Genomic DNA, 26789 nt, shown 5'->3' with positions numbered 1-26789 from the left:
CTAAACATACATATATACATGATTACATAGGGATCGGGGTCACCAATTATGTAGGTAAGCTCAGGTTGATAATAATATAAATATTTATTTGTGCATTTACCCCACAGGATAATGTCTCCTGAATAGTAAAATATAAGGTGATTATGGGACCGATTCTGCCGCATAAGTAAAATGTTATGGCAAGGCCATGTTATGAAAAACTTTTTCATACTAAATATTGTCAAAGCCATGTGGTTGTTGAGAACCTACGAGAGAAAACCTAACGTAGAAACCGAACAAATATCAAAAAAACGATCTTAGATAATTGATATTGTGCCTATATTTAATACCAAAATGGTACATGTCTTGTTTAAGACAATTTAAGAAAATTTGCCTAAAAAGTGAATTCAAAGCCAGCAAAATTTTGAACAAAAATTGACAACATCAACTTACGAAAATCTCGAGGTTTCTCATTGGAAATTTGATATACGTTTATATTAGCTATGCATGATTATAATCTTAATTTTCTTGAAAAAAATGCTCAAAATGTTATAGAAGAAACTCACCTTGAAGAAAATGCTCAAAATGTTATAGAATAAACTTATCCTGAAAAAAAACAAAAATGTTATAGGCTTACATGAAATCGTTTAATCATAAAAATAAATGTAATGTGGAAAGTTAGGCTTAGGCTTTTCTTTAGGAATTCCTTTCTTATAAAATTATATTTCATAGGCTTATAATATATTGATTTTTAAGGATATAAGATAGTTTACGATTTCTAAAAATATATAAATGTTAATTTGTAATTTTTTTATTTTTTTGCAGATTTGACCATAACCGATTACAATGCGACGACGCAGTATACAACCACTTTACCAACAACCACAGAAGAAGTCACCAGGCCACCTGTGGTTACTTTTCCTGAAATCACAATAACAGGTAAAATATTTGAAAAAAAATCCATATATTTTGTTAAATTCGTTCATCTCTATTAACACATCTCTTCTCTAGTTACTCGTTTATTGTCTCTAATTGCACTCTGTACAATATTTATTTCTATATGTTTCAATTCGTCTCTCATGGTCAAACACATGCTATTTACGTCAACAATTTTTATTAAATTTATTATGAGGTAATCTGATACAAAAAGAAGATTCTTTCGAAAACTTTTACAGAAAGGGTTTAACGAATTTACTGCTAAGCTTGTTTTGGTTATACTTTCTTCTGTGCTAAATTTTTTTATTTGTTCAATATTAAATACAACGATTTCTGGACATGTCAGCTGAAAATTGAAAAACAATGTACCATAATTGGATAAACAGGACTATTTCTATTTGAAATAATTACAGTACAAAATTTTGATTTGAACTACTCTGAGGTGCAAGGAAGGCAAACGCACATGTTGCGTTGAAAATACAATTTTTTTTAAATATTTTAAAACTATTTAGAATCCATTTTGTATCATTTATTAAATCGCGCTCTTTACATTTATCTGGGAAATGCAATTCAGATTTTCGAAACTGATATGCTGTCCTGTTAGAGAACACATTATCCTTGTTTTGTTCCCTCTGTAGCTTTTTGCAGACAAGAAAAACACTGAATAAAACAGTGTCATTTCATGCAAACAAATAGTTCTAGCTATCAGGGCATTAGTTTTATCTCCGACATTAACAAATACAGTATGCAATCTGATGAATTTTAAAATATCGTTGGAAAATAGTCGTTGGGAGTGAAAAATCTGTTCAACGTAAAATGACTGAAATTTATTACGTTTTCGAGAATTAACAGTTGCTGTCTAAATTTGAATTTAAAAATTTCTAATAGTACTAGTGATTGTGCATTTTCTTTATCTCAATTATCAATTATTCCAAAGCCATATTTTGTAAATGTATTCAATATTCCTCCAACAATTATTTATTCACTCCTGTCTCCTATTTTCTATGTCCCTATGTTTGTTCATTTCTGAATTATTTTCGCTGCAAAATGAAATTTTCCATTTCTATTAACAAATGTGTAGCTACTGCGACTGCCATTGCAATTGCATATGGAGTTCCTAATGAGTTCAAAAATTCAAAACTAACACTGTACAACTGAATAATATGTTTAACTTATAATTAATTTATATCATCATGTTGGATGAACATAGGATTCTGTTTGAATTAATGGACATATTAAATTATTTATTTGATTTCACCATGTGCATTTGAATTAGTTCTGCATGTGGCGTTTTGCTTGTGCTTGTTGACAATTTGCACCAACTTTCTGATATATGAAACTAGTATATTGAATTAGTAAATAATACAACAAAGATTATATATCTGGATCAGATTAAAGATAGTATTAAAAAATTCAGTCCATATTCGAAATTTTAAAATTTTAAGATATTTAATTTATTTTAACATCTATGGGTTTAAGAAACAAAATACTGCGAAATGACAGTTTTTAATGTTCCTGAAAACTTCGAGATAAATTGAAATTTATTATGTGATTTTTTCATCGTGTTCATTTAAGTACTACAAAGGCTCAAAGATTGAAAATCACAAATTATAGTCGAAATATAACATTAGTAAAAAAATTTAAAAAAAAAATTGAATTCAAAAAATGAAATGTTTATGGCAAATTTAAAAAGAAACCCATATATTCTAATGTAACGTAATAAAAAATTAATGTATGTTTGTGAGTATATTATATATTGTGAGAGACAAATTGTGACATAAAGAGATGAATATTGTATAGAGTGTAATTAGAGACAACAAACGAGTAATTTGAGGTGAGGTGTGTTAATAGAGACGATCGAAGTTAACAGTATATAATATTTTTAACTTTCTGTAGGGTAAGTCAAAGTAATCGCAAAAAATCGAAAATGATATTTTTTCATAAATTAACGTTTCAGACTTTCTGAACATTTTGGCATTCTTTAAAAAAATTATGTATGTGTGTGTATGTTCGGATTTTAATTTTTGTCGACTATTTCGGCGCAGCAACCGATTTGAATAATTCAAAAAGCATTTGATTCGTATTAATGGGGAGACGTGCTGATTAGTTTTTGGCAAAGTCAGATCTAGCCGTTTTGACAGCACCTAAAAAACTACTGCAACATTACAACAAATTCAAAAATAAGAATCAGAATCAAACTATGATCAAAAAATTATAAATCTAACTTCAATTTTGATATTGAATACGACTCAGAGACGCTTTGCAGAATCATGCTTCATTCAAATTTACAAAAGTATTTCAAACAAGAGAAATGATACTTTTTTTCTTTGTGAGAATTATCTTGCTCTATCAAAATTATTTTGTTAAATTACTTTATTTTCAAAATGTCACCTATCACTTGAGTGTGGTGAGTAATGACCATTTTTAAATATATATAAATATAAATTGTTTAATATTAACAACATAAATATACAGATATAAAGATAAACAACAAGTTATTTAAATAATCTTTTCCTCCTTTTCAAGATGCACTCTAATGTATTCAGTTTAAGATTTTCAGTTTGAAGAGAATGCTTCTTTCATTTTGGGTTTATCTGAAAAATATTGCATTTTCCATAAGAAAGATATCATTGTGCACAAGTTTAGTTAGAAAAGAAACGAGTTTTCTCCCTGACTTGGCCAAAAGCCAAAAACGAGGTTTGATACCTCGTTGCAGATTAACCCGACAATACCTTATCTGCTGAACTCCTATATAATCTTATTCTTTATAGGGAGGAAAGGCCGTAAAAATGGCTCGCTTAAATATTGTTACTGATAAAAAATTATGTGCTTAGGTAGATGTCGAATATTTTCGGTATTTAATGTTAGGAAAACAATTTTTGTCAATTGCAGAAAAGGGTACTAGGGTGGTAAAATAGATTTTATTGAAAATTGTGTTTGTTAATTTCCTCAAGAATTTTGTTTTCGTCAGATAAACTATAATTATTCCCCGAATAATAAATTTTAGTTTACATTAAAAAGAGCAATTGTGCATCCAAATGCTAGAAAATAATGTACAAACTTCGTGAATAAAAATAAATTTCAATGTCCTTTAATTTACCACAGCAAACCGTTTTGAGATTAGCAATTGCATAATAAATAAGATTATAACCCAGAAACAAAAGTCGTAATAAAAGTTGTTTAAGCAAAATTTAAAGAACGCGGCCATAAGGAATAAAACTTCTTAATTTTTACCTACGTATTTCGCCGCATAATGACTCAAGTTTTGCGAAATAGTTTGGGAACATCCGAAATATATCATTTATAATAATAATAAAGTTTTATGTGTATAAATAAAATATAAATAAAATTTCGTTTAAAGAAATTTTAAATTTTTTAAAGAAATGTATTTATAAGTTTTCATTATTTCTCACCTTATAAGACAAATAGTTTCTATTCAGACAATTTGAGTACGCAGAGTTTTTGGTATAAATAGTGAGTATAAAATTATATATGAATAAATTATAAATTTCTTTGTCTATATTTATAATGTATAATGTTACACAAATTTTGAAATGAAATATAAATGATTGTCTTGTTTGTTCAAATTGACTTTCGAAAATGGAATCCTTGGAATAATCAGAAACAGAATTTGGACTTGATTGATTTTTTGTCATATTAATGAAGATTTCATAGTCAATTTAGTAATTCAGTTAGATTTTTGGATAGGATAATTTTACATAGAGTCATTTGCTATAGTTTGAATAATTTCATTTATGACCTATTTATATATATACATACTTTATTGACATGTTATCATGGTCAGATCAAAACAATTTCATCATCGTTATCCTCATTACCAAAATGGAAATATTTGACACGTTATTAATATTTTATTACATATTTTCCTTGTACCTATAAATAGCATCTTTTGTATTATATATTTTAGTCACTTAGATCATAGATAATACGACAATTTACCTATATGTTATATCAGATAAAGTCGAAACATTTTATCCACCTTAATAGTCTTTATGGTCATTACTAAATAGTATTGAACGATATCAATCAAGTTGCATTTATTATTTATGTTATGAATAAATGTAATTTTTGGTTCACTTATTTATTATTTAATTGTTTTTGAAAATGAATCAGGATGATCATATTTATAATAAGGGATACAGATTTTTCTTGATTATTTTGGTCATTTATAAAATTATTGGAGGGATTTAAATTTTCTTGACCCATTCAGCAGCATCCATAATAAATCACTTAGATTATTCACGTTTGAAAAAATTCTGTTTTGCATATTTTATTTATTTTTATAACATCTATTGTTGAGCATCACTGCTATAATTAACTTCCCTTAGGGTAAATTATATTAATCGCAAAAAAACGAAAATGAAAATTTTCATAAATTTACGTTTTAGAGGTTTCTGAACATTTTTGCATACCTTTGAAAAAGTAGGTGTATGTATGTGTGCGGTACAAATTTTTGTCGACGATTTCGGGAACACGGATCAACCGAATTGAATAATTACTAAAACATTAAATTTATGCTGAAGATTCGTGAGTTTTTAGCAAAGGCAGGTCTAGCGAGGTACGAGATACGGGGAAAAAGTGCCAAAAATGGTAATTGATTTTTTGAGAAAACGAAGCGTTCGATTTGAATGATTCAAAAAACATTTTATTTGTATTGACGAAATGAAGAGCTGATGAAATTTTTGAGAAGACAGGTTTATCGGTTTCGGAGATCCAATAAAAATAGTGGAAAAAATGATCATAAGACATGTACACATCAAATTTTCAATAAGTACAAATTTTGTTCAATTTTTCATGGATTCCCTATCAATGTTTATTAGTTCGACTACAACGCGGCGTTTACGCGCTTCGATAATTCTTTTCTTAAACAGCCACGCAGCACGATTGCTTTGAAAAAAAGTTCAAAATTTTCAGGAAACTTCAAAGTATAAAAACAAAATATTACATTTATATTAAAAAAAATCTAATTTTTCAAAATTCTAATTTTTCAAAAATTCAAAAAAAGTCAATTTTTTTTTTAATTTCAAAATTTTCGAAATACTCATTTTTTTCAAAGTTTTAAAAAAAAAATAGTTTTTGGTACGGGAAGTTGCAGCAATTTGCCTTAAGACACAATGCCAATGCCATGCACCACTAGTTTAATAAATAATTAAATAAAACGTTGGATATCAAAGAAGTTCTATTAATTTCTGTCGTCAGAAAGATTACACGTGATGAAAAATAGATCAAGTTTTGTATTTTTTACTTGAAAGAATTTTTTTACGTTTACCAAATTTTTTATTACGTTTAACTAACGATAAGCATTTTCAAATATATTAAATTTAATAAAATGTAAAACAGGACAGTCGGCTTTGGGCTACGCGTAATGAGCCTGGATATTTTATTTAATTTTATGTAATTTATTTTAATATTATTTTTATAATTTTTATTTCATTTGTAAATGTTTAAAAAAAATCACAACACTACATATGACTTTTATTATTGTTGCAGAAATGCCTCGTCACAGGCTAAGACTGAACCAATATCATGAACACCATTATGGACCATTTTTCGAAGAACCAGAAGTCGCAAATTCTGGACAAGCCGTCAACGTGTCCTTTTACAAGGATTCGAATGGGGAATTAAATTGCAGAGTCGGAATGCTAAGAGATAAAACGGTAATAATTAATTAATTATTTAGTATTAATTATAGAAAAATAACAAATTTTGTTGAGGATTTTAGTACTGCGTCATTTCAAGTTTGTGTGTGCAATACACGGATTGTATATGAAAAATCATTTTTCTTTACTCTATACCATCTTTACTTTACAATATATTGTACACCCATAAAAACATTTTCCAAACTCTAGATGAAAAATGAAAACTCTTAGCCGCATATTTCTCTATTAAGGAGTGTATAATACCTAAACTTTTACTGCGAGATTGTAAGTTGGCAAAAAATACTTTTTATACCGCACAGCATCTTCTCAGAAATAAAATAGAACTTGTACATTATGTTAATGTGTCGGCAATAAGAGAATAAAATCGGAGAGTTAAATTCAAGACTGTTTTTGCGAATTTTTTTCGAAACAATAAGCACTGCTTTCCATTGTGGGGGAATATTAAGGGAAAAAGTCTCATTATATATAATACATATATTTATATATATATATATATACATATATATATATATATATATATAAATTATATATAATATTACATCCAATAGCTAACATTTGCAAAACAGTGTTAATATTCTCTATGCGAAAATTTAATTACATGAAAAACAAACCTAATTACGAAATGTAAATTCAAGCGTAATTAAATGGAAAGAGAAAATTGCTTTACCTGCAACAAATTAATTATTTAAAAAAAATTAGGAAAATATAAAAGTGAATAATTAGTGTATAGCTTTATGATTAAATACAGAATAAATCATACTATATATTCTTAATATTCCTTAAGGATAAGATTGTGTTTGTGTGTATATAGGTATATGTATATATTTTGCCAATAGGTATATGAAAACTGTTTCGAGTTCCATTGCAAAATAATCATTAGATTCTTATCATAAACTGATAACTTTTGTACGGTTTACACATTTTATTCTTCTGACCTATATATTTTAAAATTCTCAAAATTACAAAAATTGCATAGTTGCTATAGTTTTAGACATTTGTTTTTTTCATATTTAATCAGTTTTGCTGTTCAGAATTAATGTTTTATTGATTTGGACTAACTTAACTTGATGAATTTTCATTATATTTATCCTAAAATTCAGAAATAATATACCTAAATAATATTTGTATATAAAGAGGGTTTATACAAAAACCGACAGTTTAGAACCGGTTTAATCGTTTTTTTATAAAAAAAAACAAATTTCTCGATTAATTCAGTAAAAAAATGAAAGAAAATATCGAGTGCTTAAAAGCAGTTTTTGATTGAAATTATATACTGTTCAATTTTATTACTAATATTTTTTGTGCCATTTAGTAGAACGCAAAAATAATTGATCAAGATTAAGTAACTGTAAGTATGCCTGATATTCACATATAGAGATGTGCTTTTTTTTATTACAAATATTATATGCAAAGAGTTTTACATATAAGGGTGTAAATATTCATAAAATAGTGAAATAAAGGACGACTATCGATTTGCAACAATGTTCTCATCAATCTGGTATATTTAGATACATTTGTCTTTTTTAACTTTTTTAAGTGTCATTGGAAATCGGTATTTACTACTGAAAAACCGGTTTTTGGATTCCACATTTTTTCTAAAATATAATCCAAAAAATTTTAAATTTCATTAATATTATATTTTAGTCAGATTTCAACCAGAAATCAATCTGGTCGAATACATAAGTTTGATAACTCCTGTTGTTTTCCAAACAACATATTGTACATATTTTAATCTTAACTTAAAAAAAAACAGTGGTGTATGGCATCGTGCTTTGAGGCAAATTGCTGGAACTTTACGTACCAAATTTAAAGTTTGAAAATCCGAATTATTTTCTATATTCAACTTTTTTTTCTAAATTAAAAAAAAATACTTTTTCCGAAAAACAATCGTTTCGTCAACACAAGCAGAAAGTTTTTTGAATCATTCAAATCGGACGCTTATTTCTCTCAAAAACTGCCATTGTTTGTACTTTTAGCTCGGTATCCCCGAAACAGCTTGACCTGCCTCTGCCAAAAACTAATCGCCACTTCTCACCGTCATTACAAATTGAATGTTTTTTAGATCATTTAAATTCGGATGCTCCGTTCTCTCAAAAACTCGATTTGTATTTTCTGCACTCTTTGCTCCGTATCTCCGTAACGGCTGGACCTGCCTTTGCCAAAGACTAATCAGCACATCTCTCTATCAATAGGAATCGAATGTGTTTTGAATCATTCAAATCGGTTAATCCATGCGCCTGAAAACGTGGACGGAAAAATGCGGACATACAAAACACACACACATCCATTTTTTCTGAGGTGTGCCAAAATGTTCAAAAACTTTCAAAACGTGGAGAAATGCAAAAATTTTCATTTTCGGTTTTTGGCCCATTACTATAACTACCCTACGGGAATTTTAAAAAATGCAAGGAGAGTGAATATATATTTTGCAATAATTTGTAAAATTTTTAAAAGATTCATATATAATGATGATGAATAAAGGAAGATTATTAAGGAAGATCCCAAAAAAAATTTGAAACAGAGCCCTGACAAAGCACGCTACGTCTCTGACTATGAATTCATCTTTACCACCTTATGAAAAAGAGTTGTAAGGCTATGAAAATACATTACTAGTTATATTCTAGTTACAATTCCACATTTAGAAATACAATGTTGATATAAAACTATGTCTACTTTATTTATTTTTTTGTCTACAATGCCATAAAGGAGAGTCGGCACAGAGTCATGTCCCGATTGCGTGTTTTATATGCGGGATTTAGGCGAATCCGCCAAATCCCGCATTGCTCACCAGTATTGTAAAACATGTCATACATATGAAATCTTCAAATCTCCTATCTCTGATTTTATAGTTGTACAAGTAAAAAGGTAATAAAAGATACCAGTCTGGGGTTACGAAAGACTCTTGCACTGAGGTCAAATATTTAAACTGTCGATGGCAAAGGACATGATGACATAGAAGTATAAGTTTTGTGAGTCACTAATAAGAAGTCCCACGTCTCTATACCTCGTGTGAGAATTTCCTTCGACTTCCCAGTGAGATATTTTACTGATTGTCACGGAAAACGCAACTCGGTAGCAAGTTTGTTAAGGTGACGATAATATAATCATGTAGTAGACTTGCCAATATCGACGATATTGAGTGCTTCGAACGCTTTGAACGTTGAAATTGCTAAATACAAAGCGACGGCTCTTGTATGGCCAGAAACTTGCATGTATTATATTGTTCTCTATTGTGAGTATCACATTGTTGAAGGGTCTTGTAAGGGAAAAGAGTTAATAGTTTGTGCAATTACTAGAATCACACGTCTACAAAAGAAACAAATTTAACTAATTGTTATTGGTATTTTGTCTTGAGGCAAGTCGCATGAACTTCCCGATATGTGTAAATAATCGACTTAATCAATAAAAACTAAATTAATTTTAAAGTGATTAAAAGTGTTCCGAGTGGATTTATTTTCGGAGTATTTTCTAAAAGCAAATTTTCAAAAATCAACCATTTTTATAATTGAACCAGTTTCCGTAGGACAATAATGGTTTAGTATCTTCATTAAGACCGTTATACCAAGTAAATCGTCTAATTTTAATTCCAACAAACGTCAAAAAAACTACACATGTTCCCTTGATAAATTTTTAGAGTTAAACTATGGGTCGTAAGGCAATAATATTTCAGTAAGTTCTATAAGACCATGATATATATTGCCAAAAAAGTTCCATAAAAATCGATTTAAATTTTTTTTTCAACGGTTAATTACATAAAAACGGCTTGGTAGATTTTCACCTAAAACTAATCAGTATCATTCCCAACTAATATCTTTCGAACAGTTTTTGATTTTTTAAAATCGATTTTTTAATATAAGCTTAAATGTTATAGAAATATATAAATTAATAGATATATATTTCTATGTTTTATAAAAATGTATCAAAATATTTCATTACCAAAACTATACAAAATGTCATGACATCTATATTTGTTTTTCAGTTCTTGATCCATGTTCAATTGCTATCTTCATTGTAGATGTCGTAGGTCACCAATATAGAAATATGTAAATTAATAGACAGATGTTCCTATGTTTTATAAAAATGTATTAAAACATATGATTATCAAAAGTATACAAAATGTCATTACATGAATAATTGTTTTTCTCCAAACTTATGGCCTGCCTCTTTGATTCCCACAATGTGGACGAAAAGTCTAACACTTTTTTCTAAATTACAAAGAAACGGCTCGGCCGAGAAACAATAATGCTCATCGAGATACATCAAATGGCTTTTAAGTTTCTGAAATCGGTTCAGGCGTTCTTAAGAAAACGTCGATGAAAGGTCTAATTTTGATAAATGTCAATAAACGATACTAATTTTTGCAAACTTTGAAGAATTTTTAATATTAAACGACTTGTAGTAGGGCTGTAATATTTTAGTATGATCTACAAGACTATGGTATCTACCGTCAAAAACGTAATAATAAAAATCGTCAAAAAAATAAATTTTAACACTTTTTAACAAGAAAACGGTTCGGACGATCTTCACCAAAAACTAATCAGCACGATTCTCAACTAATATCTTCTGAACGGTTTTTAAATTCTCAAAATCGATTCAGAACTGCGGGCTAAAACGTGGACAAATTTTTTTCACTTTTCTGCTATTTACAAAGAAACGGCTTGGCAAAATTGATAAACGCTAGTCCTCATCGAAATACATCGAATGGCTTTTGAATTTTTGAAACCGATCCAGCCGTTTTTGAGAAAACGTCGATTTTCGGCGAAAAAATGTTCACACACACATACTTTTTCCAAATTTGGTCTCATTCGATTCAGAATGGCTTGAAACGTCAAGAAAACATAAAATTAGCGAATCAAATTTTTTTATGAAAACATAAACTTCTCCTTCGGGAAGTTAATAAAATATACTTGACAAACTTGTTCACAGATATTTATTTTTGTCGACACTTGACAAAAAATCTTTAGCAAGTATTTCGCTGAAGTGGTACAAATTATACAATGATCTACCAAGTATCCAATTATTATCTAGGCCGATCCCGATCCTGACAAAATTAAAAAGATATATTTAGTCTCTTGCGATACGAAAGCCCTTGACTCGGGTATAATTAGACCTACTCATCCATCAAGGGCTTTAGGGTACAAATGGAATGACTTAGGAGGTGGCTGAGATTTACGTGTGATATGTATATCCACAGGCTTACAGGCAAAAGTTACAGCTAAAAAGTTACCCATATTTGATATAGAGATAAAAACTGATTGGAATATTAGTAATAAAAAATTCTCAATACTTCTGTTTTTTTTAACACGATTAGAAGTGTAATCGATAGAGACCTTAATAAATACTGGTGCTCAAAATCTACAACAAGCACATGTACGTTCTGTGTTTTGTAATGATATACATTTTTACTACAATTATTTATCAAACTACAATTTGTTATAAATAAAAAAATATTATAATTTCAATTTTTTCCTAGGTTACGTGGTTAAGAAGAATGCACGACAAAGTCGCCCTGCTCACCGTTGGCGAGACAACTTACACCGGCGATCTTCGACTTTCGGTGAAATTTCAATATCCCAACAACTGGAAATTGATCATCAAAGGAATCAAGTTGGAAGATGCAGGATTGTACATGTGCCAGGTTTCAACATATCCTCCCAGAGTTCTGATCACCAACGTCACTGTTTTACGTAAGTAATAATAAATTGATAATTTTTATAGTTGACCACTTGATAACGATTTTTTATGCTTAATCTAAAAATTAATCCGATTATTAACTTCCCGTAGGGTAAGTTATAGTAATCACAAAAAAAACGAAAATGAAAATTTTTATATTTATTTTTACGTTACAAAGGTTTCTGGACATTTTGGCATACCTTAGAAAAAATGGATGTGTGCGCGCGCGTGTGTTGTGTGTGTGTGTGTGTGCGGATACAAATTTTGGATAATTCAAAAAACATTCGATTCGTATTGATAAGGAGACGTGCTGATTAGTTTTTGGCGAAGGCAGGTCCAGCCGTTCCAAAAGTGCCAAAAACGATAACTCAGTTTTTAAGAGAACGGAACATCCGATTTTAATAATTCAAAAAACATTTTATTTGTATTGACAAGACGAAAAATTGATAAATTGTCATAAAGGCAGGTCTAGCGGTTTCGGAGATCTTGGGAAAAAAGTAAAAAAAATGTCATTTGACTGTCAAAAATGTTTATTCGACTTATGCATCGACACATCAAATTATCAGATATTTTAGAGAGATTTTAATAATGTGTACACATTTTGTGTAAATTTTTTTGGGTTCCGTACCAAGATTTTTAATTTTGAAGTTTATTCATATAATTCAAATGAATGTTCTCGACATTTTTGACAATATGGAATAACTATGGAATAATAATAATTAAAAAATCATTCGGTTCGTACTCGATCGTGGAGCGTTTATGCAAAAGGTAATTTTGCTGTTTCGGAGGTATAGAGCGCAAAGGGTGTAAAAACGGTTATGCAGTTTTTAAGAGAACGGATCATCCGATTAGATTAATTTAAAAAACATTTTGCTTGAGAAAATATAGTAATTTTGAAAATTTTCAAAAAAAATTCAAAATTTTCGAAAAATCAAAGTTTCAAAAATCTAATTTTAGAAGTTTTCTATTATTTAAAAAAAACTAAATTTTGAGAATTAAAAAAAAACGATTTCTTACAAAAGTTTGAGAATATTTCGGAATTTTCAAAAATATCGAATAATTTCAAAAGTATTAGAAAAAAATTTTTTTTTAAACTTCTAAAAAAAATTTCAAAATTTGAAAAAAATTCTAAATTATCAACAAGTTTCTAAATTATCTAAAAAATCAAATTTATGTTAGTAACAGAAAACGCTCGTCGCCCAATTTAATAAGCACTTATAAATTTACAGTATTATATATTCATAATAATCTATTTGAAATTATTCAAAACAATTATTGATTATTTTCATTCCTCGAATGTTTACTTACGGTACGGGAAGTTTCAGCAATTTGCCTTGAGGCACGATGCTATACACCCCACTAGTTAACTTTATGACTGGTAATTTAGGAGTTTTACAGAAGTTAAGATTTGGCGCACTAGTGGTGTTTTGCGCCAGGTTTTCTCTTTCGTGTTATTAAACTGCATTTTATCACTTTTTTTATTCTGCTGAACAAAACTAATTCATTTTCAAATCAAAACTCTTACTGCTTACCAAAACTCCGGTTCGGATTTATTTAAATATCCCAGTACACTCCAGCATCCCATCAAAATTTTCAAATATGAATTTCAAACTTTAATCCTATTTCGGCTAGTGTAGTGACTAGTGCAGTGCTCTGTTTTGCACATGCACATGCACATGCACATGCAGACTGCGTTTACCTAACATACCAAAATTATTGGATTACATGACGAACAATGGAATGTTGTGTGTAAACAAAGCTCTCGGCTTTGTGCAGACTCGAATCGGATATAAACTCGTTATAGGAGGTCAAAACAAACCCCTTCGGATGCAGAAAACGCGAAACCAACCGACGATATATAAATACCAGAGACGACGACGATGAAGGATTTGCACTTCATTTCATCTCCATCGTTTGTATTTTGAATTGAAGTGGAAATTAATTTTGATTTCATAAATACTTCAGATGCACAAATCAAATTAATTATTGATGCTCGAATGTCAGTCCATGGTGTAGGATCACTTATCTGTCTTGTTTATAGTTAACTTTATACCTCTTGGCAAGACGAGAAATATAGGGTAAAGTTGGTCAAATCGTACTACTACCTTAGTCGTAGTACTGCCTAAGTCGTACCACTGCCTAACAACTTTTAACTCTTACCAATGTCTAAGTTGTTCTTGTATCCCAGCTATATTTTGTCGGATAATTATAAATTACATCATATAATACCGATAATTTTTTTTAAGATTTGTGAAATTATTTATTTATTTATTTATTGAATTAGCAATCAAGATACAATTTAATCTTATAAGCTATTGTAACACAAACGAGGGGGAAAAATAAAATAATTATAAAAATAATAATAATAATAATAGAAGAAAGAAAAAAAGAAATAATTATCTAGAGTTCACTCCTATGAGAGAAGCCTAGTATTTCATATGGTACCGATAAATAAAATTATTTAATTTATTAAGCAAATGTTTACAATTGGAAAGCTGTCCGATTTTGTGAAACAGAAATAATCTAAAAGTGTGTAAAAGTAAGTGATTTGCCAAGTTTTTGCTAATATTCTGGACTTAGTTGTAAGACTATTACGACAGTAATATTAATCTGAATTTTTTTCTTATTAAGGTTCATTAATTTCTCATAGGGTAAGTTATAGCAATCGCAAAAAAATCGAAAATGAAAATTTTTATCTATCTTTACGTTTCAAAGGTTTCTGAATATTTTGGCATACCTTAGAAAAATGGATGAATGTGTGTGTAAGTGTGTGTGTGCGGATACAAATTTTAGTCGACGATTTCGGGAACACCGATCAACCGATAATTGGACGATTTTAATGAAATTTTTTATCATAATAGCGATCATAGTTATAGTAGCCATACTAAAATTTAACCCTACATCAAGTGGTTTAATTTTAAAAATTCATCAAAGTTTGAGAAAATGTGATAGTCAACATTTTTGTCAAAAGTTGCTTTTGTGGTGTGATAAGTCAAAATTTTAAAGATAAAGTCACGTACTAAATAGTACTAAGAGAATTGGCTGAATCATATAAATTCAATAAAGTAAATTGCAATTTTAGAATTACAAATTCTATAAATGTGTTTAAATTACATTGATTCGAAATTACAATGTTTAGTTTCTAGTAAAAACTTTGTTTTTGATATATACAGTTGAAAATTTTATCTAAATAGCTAAGTCTCAATTTTGATTGATTAAGTCAATTATTACACATATCGTGCAAGTTGCCTTACGGAAAAATGCCACTTAAAAAAAGTTAACCCAACGCGACTTATTGCTTACAAGGCTGAAACTATGCCTTAATAATCCAAATTCAACTCTTCCCTTAAAGTCCCTTATATTGTCCCTTATCACCTGAGTTTGTTTCAGAAATACGAGTACTACACCAAACTAAATTGTATTAAAGTTTAGCTGTGTTTCTATAATTTCGAGCATCATTAGAGTTTAACTTAGAAACTAAAGTACTTATTAATTTAAATTAACGATCTGGTGTTTGTAGCCACTAATTCCTACTTAAGATTAGCATTTATGCTTACATAACACTTTAAGGTAGTTGGCGAAATTTCAATTAGAAATAAGGCTAACTTGGAAGTTTAGGCGAAATACGACTTCTAATTAGTTATATATATATATATATATATATATATATATTAATTCAACTATGTGTTGCAAAAGCAGAACAGTTTTTCAATTGAAGGATTTTCTGTCAAAAAACAAAAAATCAGTTTGTTTTAAATTCGAATTCGCTTATCCCTCGTGTAGAGTTCCAATTGAAAAAAATATTGTTTGTTTTAAATGAGCATTGATAAAATTTAATCCCCATTTCAGCAACTGCAATAGATTTTGGCAGAAACCAATCAAATAATAAAAATTGTGCACTTTGTGTAACTAGATATGATTTTTAATAAATTTTATGTTTAAATCTGAATTTGGTGTGGTGCAACATTTAGAATTGTACATTAGTAAATGTTTTTTAAAATTATGTCCAGATCGCACGGTTTGCATTACAATCTTGAAATTTGTACGAAATATTTTTTGAAGTGTCTACTGCAGTTGCAAATATTAAAATTTATAGGGTTTCTTGAAAATTTTTGAGATATTTGCAATTTAGTAAAAAAAGTACTGTAAAGTTTGAACCAACTTCATATTAAGATATTTGAAATTATGCACTGGCCGCACCGTTTGTATTACAACCTTGAAATTTACACGTGTTATTCTTTGAAGTATCTATTACAATTGCAATTAATAATATTTAGAGTCCTTTTCAAAATTTTGAGACATTTGCAATTTAGTAAGAAAAATACTTTCAAAAGCATCCTAGACATTTGGTATAGAATCAACTGTTTATTAGTAGATGATTTTTGAATTTATGTCTAGGTCGAACAGTTTATATTACAACCCTGAAATTTGCACGAGTTATTCCTTGAAGTATCTATTACAATCGAAAATAATAAAATTTATAGGGTCTCATGGAAAATTTTGAGTTATTTGCAAACCAATGTAACAAGTTTTTTGACTATTTACTTATGACACACAGCAAAAATTTAACAATTTTTTCAAAATTGTACAGAAGCAAGTGTAAATATATTTTAAAAAAATCATGTTAATTTAATATTATTTTCAAAACACGCAGTTGGTATTAGTGAAATTTATGCATTTACTTTTGCAACAGTATATATAACAAAGCTTTTTTTCAAATGATGGATACACTATCATAACTCCGAAACTTTTTTGGTAAAAATTCGTATATTTAGCATTTTATATCACAGTCTATTAACCTTATTCACTATTATAACACTATATGAGCAAAGTACACACATGTTCTTGATCCAACAGACCATATGCAAGTTTTTCATTCATTGAGTCTACAAGCAATTTTCTACATTTTCTCGACCGCCGCAATGAAAACTGTATATTTCAAGAACTAAGCGATTTGCTAACATAATACAAATAAAAAACTACATCCTAGTTTCCTCGTAAATCCTATGGGCATGTACCTACTATCGTTCGGGCAATGGATGGTAAAGAAAACAAGTTCGTTCAATCTATTTTCTGTTTTTTCATCCGGAGAGCCAATTTCAAACATCAATATACAAAGTCGCAGAAATAATATTTTGATAAAGCGATATATTATTTTTTTACTAATGTTATTGGAAGAGTGTATAAAAACTACAAGTTTTGATAGTATTCTGAATATTTAAATAAAAATAATAAGAATACTCTGTTTCATTAAATACGTGGACTAGTAGAGTTCAATTGAATAATTGAACTAGTAGAGTTACTAATTTTTTTAGGTAACGTGCTTTAACATTGTAATTTTAAGGTCAACTGAGATTTATATACCTGAATATCTTGTACTTGTAGTTCTCATACTGAAATAGAATATTTTGTATTTAGTATACAATACATTATATGCATGATCTTCTTGTTGCCTAAATGATCTTTTAAAGAAATTCTCAAAAATCTAATTTTCTCAAAGTTTTGCAATTATTTTTTTAATAATTTAATTTTCGGTACGGTTCCAGTAATATGCCTTAAGTAAGGCACGATGCCATGCACCACTAGTTTTTTCTTCAATTTCACTACGAAATTCTATTAATGGTTTGAATTTTAGTCAAAAACAATTCTTTTACTGTTCCATGATTCTTGTACTCCAACTCAATGCATTAATTTATATACAGAATGTAATAATCTCTTATTCAATCTAACTTTTAATATATTCTTTGAATTTTCTAATCTGCAGACGTTAATCTTCAGATCAGCTGGTAGGACTTCGCTATTTAAATTTTTACATAATCCTGCATACATTCAATGCCTTTTATTTATTCCTTTTGTTTTTTTGGAAATTGTTTTAACGTTTTAAGGATTTCTTTCAAGAGTCACTTCCTAAAATTATGATGAAAATTTGTTAGCATTGGCAGTGCCAATGTGGCACTGTATTATGATAGACATTCGATGTTTGGATATTTTCTTTGGTCGAGTTTTCGAAACATTATATAATATTTCTACACTGACTAAACTGCATAAGCAATATATATACTCCAACATTGACTTTGTCAATTTCACAAGTCTTTTATTAGAGCTCACCCACATCTTTCAAGTTTTCATTCATTTTGCTCTAGAGATGAATCTTTAATATCGCGATCAAACTTTGAATATAAAACTAATTTATGCAATTTGCAGGTAATGGCTCGACAAGGTATTTAAATTTTGCACAAATTCATCGCGTATCGTTGATATTGTATGATTTAAGCCCTTCAACTGGGTCATTATGCAAGAACGCGCGCGAAGCATTTTGATATTAATGGAAATGGCTTATTGTAGTTGCACATAATGGCAACTTCCTTTTGCCATTAAGTTTTCTATTCTCTGACATCATGGGATACATGCTATTTTCAAATGGCATACGAAAATGTACTGACCGGAAAAATAATTTATAATGGTAATAAGTGGTCAATCCTAAGGTCAATCGAACCATAAAAGTACTTAACAGTATCTGAAGACACATATGTCTGATTATGAATACTTGGTTGATTAATTTATTAGTTTGTTCTTAAATTTATTTGATAATTTCAATGAAGTTTCTTTCGAGTTACGTAACCGCTACGTGCAACTGCATTACATTAATTTATTATCACGTCTAGCAACTTACTGAAAATGTGTGTAATACTTGCTATTGGATTATCAGGATTTACTGTGATATTTACATATAATTCCCATTATCCTCGTTTTTATCATCATTTTTAACAATTTTCAGAATTCACCTTATTCTGCTCTATTATTATTAAAAAATCGATTTTGTTTCATTGATATTTTCAAAGTTCAACTATTCAAGAATATGTGTACAAGAGGATATTTTAAAATTTAAATTATTTTTGCAGATATAACTATTTGCCAACAATAGTTCTCTTTTGTTCCCTTCCTCAGTGAAACTTTAAAAGCGATTTTTCCGAAACTGCCATTTTCGATACGATACCCACGATTTCTCTACTTATACTGGACCGATTTTCTTAAAATTTGTACAGAGCCTTCTTCATAGACTCCTCTTCAGTATGAACTATGCTCACCCTCAAATTACAATTTTTATTATTTTTATAAAATTCGAGAATATTAAACAATGTTGTGAATTTTTTTTCAGATACTCGCTATTTTGTGCAAAATATTTTTTTTAATTTGTTCTTAATTAATAAGAATAGGTCATTATTTTGAAGCAAAGAGTGCAGATAATAGAAATCGTGTTTTTGAGAGAACTGAGCATCCTATTTGAATGATCCAAAAATATTCAATTAATGACTCACCCTTTGTCTGAATTTGGCCTCAATCATTCAGAATGAGTTGAAACGTCGAGAAAACATAAAACAAGCAAATCGGATTATTTGGCTAAAGCATAAACTTCTCCTTCGGGAAGTTAATAAAACGCATTTCTTTGAATATAACGAGTATTATATTAAAAAGTACCAAATGTTTGAAATAAATTATTTTAATGGACGCTAGTACAATTTATTTTAGACTCCTCCGTGTCGTATTTCTTACATTCATCTATCTATCCGAGAGCATAAGATGAATAAGTCAAAATGTGGAAAGGCAAAAGAAAAAGTAAGAAAGGGCTTTTAGAAAAATACTTAGCTCGAAGCTTTGATGAAAATTAATCGAGATAGAAGTGCCCCCGAAACGCCGCAACGGATGTATCTTATATCCGCTCCTGGCATTTTCTTTTTGCGGTCAGCATAGAAATAACATTATTTAATGTACTTTTATTGTGAATAAACGGATATACAGTCTTTTGATCCGTGAAAATTTATCTGGGTACATATATTTTATGTCGGTGCTCGGTGCTGCGCCGCTTTTTGCATTTGTCGTTATTATTTCACTCTAAAATATAACACGCTAACACAATTCTGCCGAATGGGTGGATAAATGTGTCAGTGGAACGAAATACACGAAACAAATATATATACAAATATTAGGGTGGTTCTTAATATGGATGTTTTCGAATTTCTTTGCTCCCAGGGGCTCAATAGCTTCCAAATTGTTAAAAAAAAGAGTGCGCGTAATGTTCACACGCGATTGAAGTAAAACTTATTCGCTACTGTACAAGATGGTATTTAAGTAAAAATAAATACATCTTACAACAATTTTGAATAATGTTTCTTAGTAATATGGTAACACTCGTGATGCACACATTTATTAGTGCCAACCATTATACACATTTATATAATGATAAATTATAAATTATATATTTATAATAGCATTAAAAATATGTATAATATTTCAAAACAATAATGTAATTGTAGTCATACTTCAAATATGACATGATCGGTTTGTCATTGTAATTAGCATTAAGATATTAGCCTTTATTAGAGAAATGAAGTAATTGCTGATTAATAAATTCTCTAATATTTGTTCACACAATGGATTAAGTTAAAACAATGCCTTAACAAATATTGTTTTTGCAACTTCACTCATCATGTAATAATTGAGTTTGAAGAACTTCATGTAATTAAAATTAACATACATTCATGATTGCTTGTATTTTTTTCCTTTTTCGCTGGCGATATTATATCTCTCTTTAAACAGCTGTAATATCTGTGTTGCCTAAAAATATTTTCCATAGTAATAACTTCAAAATATTATAGAAACTACGAATAATATAGAAACAGGGCTTCTGATTCAAGCATTTTTCATTAAATCAAGATTTGTACTACGGTGTAACTTTAATTAACCATGTCCATTATGAAGTATATCTGTATATAAATGATACACAGCTACATAAACTATTGTTGTGCTTGATTTCTTATTTAGAGTAATGAATCTGAATATCAATTCATTCTTCATTATTTGTGGAAATAAGCAACTTTTTAATACTTTACGTTCAGGATCCGTAAAATGAAATTGTAAGCTTTGACATTTGAACGAGTACAGTTGTGTTACTTGTCATGTAATTAAAATTAACATACATTCATTGACTGTTTGTATTTTTGACTATTTCTCTAGCAATACAGTCTCATTCTTTGAGCAGCTGTAGTATGTGTCTTGCCTATAAAATAACTTATAAAAATATATAGTTACCACGAATAATACAGATTATTTCAATAAACCTACGTTTCTTAGACGGCACAGATTATTTGTTATATTATTTTTACTATATCAAAAATCACTCTCATGCGACACGACGACCAATCACAATCGACCCGTAGAGAAATGATATCATCGAGAGCGAATGACGAATCATTGGCACTTGACTCGAGCGTAACGCTCTTCCGTTGCATTTTCACAGATTTGCACCATCGTTGCGCCTAAAGAAAGTTTATTTCAAAAATTCTCCGAAAGTTTTAATTCTTAATATTAACTTTAAGATAGTCCGTACTCCAACCAAATCTAACCCCATCTAGAATGCTTTGAACTTCTTTCTTAATTATACTTTCCTCCTTAATTAGTAGAAAAAATTAAGTGTGTGAATATGTCAGCCAATTTAAATTAGAAAACTAATACATAAATTATTTATGCAAAGAATTTCACTCACAGACATTTATAGCCAACGACATTCTTTTCGGAGAGTCACATAAGATTCTGCTTGAAATATGTAGATCACAAATCATAGAATTTTATTGCAGTTCCTAGTTTAGTATATAGTACAGTAGTGTATTGTATGATGTGATAAATTCATGCGAGCATGTTGTTATCTGGATGTTTGGGCATCCGTCTGTGCTTCTGTCTGTCTGTTCTAGTCTGTTCTATCCGGAAACGACGGTGCGAGTCGGACTCGGACATCATCCATTGATAACATGACTGTTACTATGGCATGGTGTAAATAAATCTAATATATAACCCTGGTGTTGATTTCGAAAATCCCCAGATACTATATCCCGAAAAACATGTGTACATTAATTATTTCCAAAGAATTATCCGACAAAAATCCTGGAACATCTCTAAGACAATTCAGTAAAACAAATACAATTACCATGAACAATTCCAAATTTCCTAGACAATTTCCACAGTTTATCTTAAGGAGCGAAGAATAATCCAATCTTGATAATTTGTAATTGAAAATTTATTCAACGTCCGGAAAAATTATATTCTTTGAATGAATAAAATACATATTGATTTATGGTGTAGTTTTTACACGCGCTTTTTGAATTTATATTCTGGTTATGAAGCACTGTGATTTCTTTAACTATTTTATATACAAGTCTTGTACTTTAATAGTAACTAGGAAAAAATAATATATTATCTACTGTGCAAATTGTATCTTGGTCCTATGTGTTTAACTATTGCATAATCCGATAGCTGAGTAACTATTTCAAATTGCATATAATATTACGTGTAAGTAAATATGATAATTAATGATGAAGTATCAAAGTTTCACTGAAGTTTGAGAAGATCCGGCGAAACTTGGAAAGATCACTGTACAGAGATAAAAGCATCTGGTTTTAGATATCAAGAACAAAACTTATGATACTGATAATAAAAGTAACAACAGTAATTATATTAATAATAAAAATGATAATGAGGTCCTTTAGTCTAGAATTAAACCTATAGGTAAATTTACGTGCTACGGTTAGTGGCGCCCCTATGGAGCGGGGAAACAATCAAAATTGAAGTAATTTTTACTCTATGATTCTATCAGATTGATTTTTGTTTTTAGCTCCAGCTCTTGTGATAGTCGACGAGCTGGGAAGAAAAACGCCCGATATTTACTATCGGACGAATAGTGCCATAGAACTGACGTGCCAAGTTACCACACTACTAAATCTGATGACCAAAGCCAAAACCGAAAATACACAATTGGTGTGGTTCAAGGACGGCGAACAGATTTCGACCAACCAGACTAAACTTATGTAAGTAATAGAAATAGATTTTAAATTATATAATTGATACAAATAATTATAATAAAGGGCTGTACTGCCTTAGGGATTCAGGGAAGAATAGTGTGAGAGATTTTCTTATTTTCAATTAGAAACATATTTTTCATCCATATTTTCAAAAATTGACAAAAGCTGCTGCATGATACCAGGTTGTCCAAGGTTCCCGGACTTACGACCTTGTCTACACGAGTCCGTGAGCTTAACAGTTATATCATGAAACAACCAATTTGTACATGATGAATATAAATGTAATATTTATACTTCCGACTGTATAAGAACGAAAAATCCATCATTATTCTTTTCACTAAGACTATTTTGACTTTGCAGTGCTTCTTTTACTAAATTGCAAATATCTCAAAATTTTGCAAGAGATTCTATAAATTTTATTACTGACGCCTATAGTAGACACTTTAAAAAATAACTTGTGCAAATTTCAGGGTTGTAGTACAAACGGTGCGACCTTGGCGTAATTTCAAACATATTTATTAATTTGCTGTTAGAATATCTTCATTTATAGACGATATTCGCTTGACGACCTGTGTGTACGAATGTCGCCTATAGTGTGGCGAATTTTGCTTCAGTATTTATAACATCTGGATAAAATCATTGAGACAATGATAAATACATTTTGAAAGTAGTTTATAGCTTTTTCGATGTGTCGTTTTCATTTCATGAGTACTTTTTTATCGATAATGATAGGAAAATATTTAGTGTTAAAAATACAACAATCTTACATATTCATCTACTTTTTCTAACATAATAGCAAGGTGTAAAACGTAAAAACATTCTTTAATTTTCAATCTTTTTTTAGATTTTATTAATAAAATCTACAGAAATTTATTTAATATATTGTTATTAGAGAATGTTAAAAATTAAATGGATTTATTGCATTTATTAACGTCCTGGTCAAGAAGTTCATACTTCTATTAGCAAATCCGATTACCAAAAATTTTGCAAAGGACTCCAAAAATTGTTTTATTTACGATTGTAATAAACACTTCAAAAAATAACTTGTGCAAATTTTAGGGTTGTAATACAAACGGTACTAACTGTGTATAATTTTAAAAATCTTTACTAAATAACTCGAAGTTTTGCAGTACTTTTTTCTAAATTACAAATATATCAAAAATTTGCAAAATACTCTATAAATTTTAGTACTAGCGATTGTAGTAGATATTTCAAGGATTAACTCGTGCAAATTTCAGGGTTGTAATACAAACGGTGCGACCTGGGCATAATTTCAATAATCATTTATTAATATACAGTTACTAAATAGATCGAATTTTCACAATAGTTTTTTTTTTCTCATAAATTGCAAATAGCTCAAAATTTTGCAAAGAACTCCATAAATTTTATTATTTGCGATTATAGTAGACACTTTAAAGAACAACTTGTGCAAATTTCAGGGTTGTAATACAATCGGTTTGACCTGGACATAATTTCAAAAGTCGTTTATTAATATGCAGTTGGATCTTTACCATATATCTTGAAACATTGCAGTACTTTTTTTTACTATTTTGCAAATATCTCCAAATTTTGGAAAGGACTCTATAAATATTAGTACTAGTGATTGTAGTAGACACTTTAAAGAATAACTGGTGCAAATTATAGGGTTGTAATACAAACGGTGCGAATTAGGTATATGTTCAAAAATGATTTTGTAATGTACAGTTGGTTCTTTTCTAAATATCTTCATATGTTGCAGTACTTTCTTTACTAAATTGCAAATGTCTCAAATTTTTGCAAAGAACTTTATAAATTTTAGTATTAGCAATTGTAGTAGGCGCAAAGAATATCTTGTGCAAATTTCAGGGTTGTTATACAAACGGTACGACCTGGGCATAAAGTCAAAAATCTTTACTAAATATATTTGATCTTTGCAGTACTTTTTTACTAAATTGCAAATATCTCAAAAATTTTGCAAAGGACTTTATCAATTATAGTATTAGCGATTATAGTAGACACTTCAAAGAATATCTTGTGCAAATTTCAGGGTTGTAATACGAACGATGCGCCCTGTGCATAAGTTCAAAAAATATAGAAATCATGTTTACTTAACTCTATATTCTCTTTTTCAGAAATTCTCCACACTGGTTCGGTTTGCGACTAAACTTGCGAAGATCCAAACCGGAAGATTCAGGGACGTACTCGTGTCAGTTGACAAATATTTCAACGGTTTCCATACGAGTTCATGTACTAGATGGTAAGATTCCATCCCATTTGTTGTATAGTTTAGAAAAAATCAAAAACTATTTTTCACATAAAACTTTTACAGATTCTTATATCAACTTTGGATTTTGGTTTATCATTTCAATTATTTTTTAATTGCAGAGGAAACGCAAGCCGCAGTTCAACATAAAACTCACTTCGGGGCAGCGAATGTGTTAAAATCGGAATTCGGCCTTTTTTATGTACTGTATATATTTTTATCGAAATTTGTAGCGATTTATTATCTATAATTAGTTAATTTGTATGATATGTAATTAAATTGTATATATGTAACTAATATCTTAATTATCATTAAATATACTAACAATTGCTATTATAAAATAAACATATATGAGAAATACTATATTTATTTTTTTATTATTCAACAGGCTTCGAAAGGAACAGGACACTGGGTTGGGAGGTAATAGAAATAATAACGGATATTGAAAAAAACAAAGCCAGAAATTATATGGTGAAAAATTCTCTGGATAAGGTGTTTTTGTTGAAAATATTAGGTATGTGAATTTTCATTATGGTGGTGGTATTTTTGATTAAACAAGTTGATAAAAAAATTACACGAGCCTACAAATTATAAAAAATATATATATATATAAAAAATCTAAACTAGGGTTAAATAATAAAATACCCTATTTTTTATATTTTATTTACTTATTTTATTTTTTCACATTTACATAATTTAAAATATTTAAAATTCATTCATGAGTATTCATTAATTTCATGTATTTTTTTTTCATTTTGTTTAAATCAAATAAATTGCATATATTTGAAGCTCATTTTTTTATCATCATATTTAACACGTTAATCGCCACGATAATATCTAAAAAAATCACATGAGCCATCAGATAATTTAGTTAAAAATGTATCAAAGGAAAAAAATTCTGTTGTATTTTTTGACTGATATTTAATTCTATATTAAAACTTTTTTCTTCTTTTACCAAATTACATATATGACTGACATGGCGATTAACGTGTTAATATTAATAATCGATGCACAACTTTTTTCTATTTTACATAGATATGCATTTTTTTTCTAATTTATTCAAATCGAAGAATTTGCAAAATTAAATACTCATTTTATTTAAATAAATCATATTCAATAATAATTTAATAATTTTGCAAGTTTCAAGTCATTCATTTTATACCAAAATTTCTGTTGTTATAATTTTAAAAATTGTTAAATCACAATTGCAAATTTTTTTGAGTTAAATTACTTCACTTTAATTTTTTTAATAATGTAAACAAATTAGCTATTTGTTTAGTTATTAAATTTACTTTGTTATTTATAATTTATTTTTATTATTTAAAGCCCTTACTTTTGCTGCTGTAAAACGGATTTAAATAAATATATATACATATATAAATAATAAATAATAAAACAATTAAATTAATAAATGATAAATAATTA

The 26789-nt window shown here is 28.9% G+C and overlaps 1 protein-coding gene across 1 annotated transcript in view; it reads left to right on the top strand.

Moving 5' to 3' along the window:
* LOC113363574 (zwei Ig domain protein zig-8-like) overlaps positions 1 to 25878 on the top strand; it is a 160631-nt gene extending 134753 nt beyond the window's left edge. Inside the window, exons 4-10 of the mRNA XM_026606066.1 lie at positions 805 to 918; positions 6427 to 6593; positions 12070 to 12283; positions 22936 to 23128; positions 25234 to 25358; positions 25487 to 25566; positions 25753 to 25878. Of these exons, the coding sequence (XP_026461851.1) occupies positions 805 to 918; positions 6427 to 6593; positions 12070 to 12283; positions 22936 to 23128; positions 25234 to 25358; positions 25487 to 25566; positions 25753 to 25788 (929 nt within the window). The 3' untranslated portion in view covers positions 25789 to 25878. The remainder of the gene's footprint in view (positions 1 to 804; positions 919 to 6426; positions 6594 to 12069; positions 12284 to 22935; positions 23129 to 25233; positions 25359 to 25486; positions 25567 to 25752) is intronic.
* Positions 25879 to 26789: the final 911 nt, after the last annotated feature.

This window comes from Ctenocephalides felis, unplaced genomic scaffold, assembly GCF_003426905.1.
Source record: "Ctenocephalides felis isolate EL2017-DRISC unplaced genomic scaffold, ASM342690v1 CF-g0.4_SCAFFOLD_00845, whole genome shotgun sequence".
Lineage (NCBI taxonomy): Eukaryota > Metazoa > Arthropoda > Insecta > Siphonaptera > Pulicidae > Ctenocephalides > Ctenocephalides felis.
Note: the sequence above shows the minus strand (reverse complement) of the source record. Positions and strands in the feature narration are given on the sequence as shown.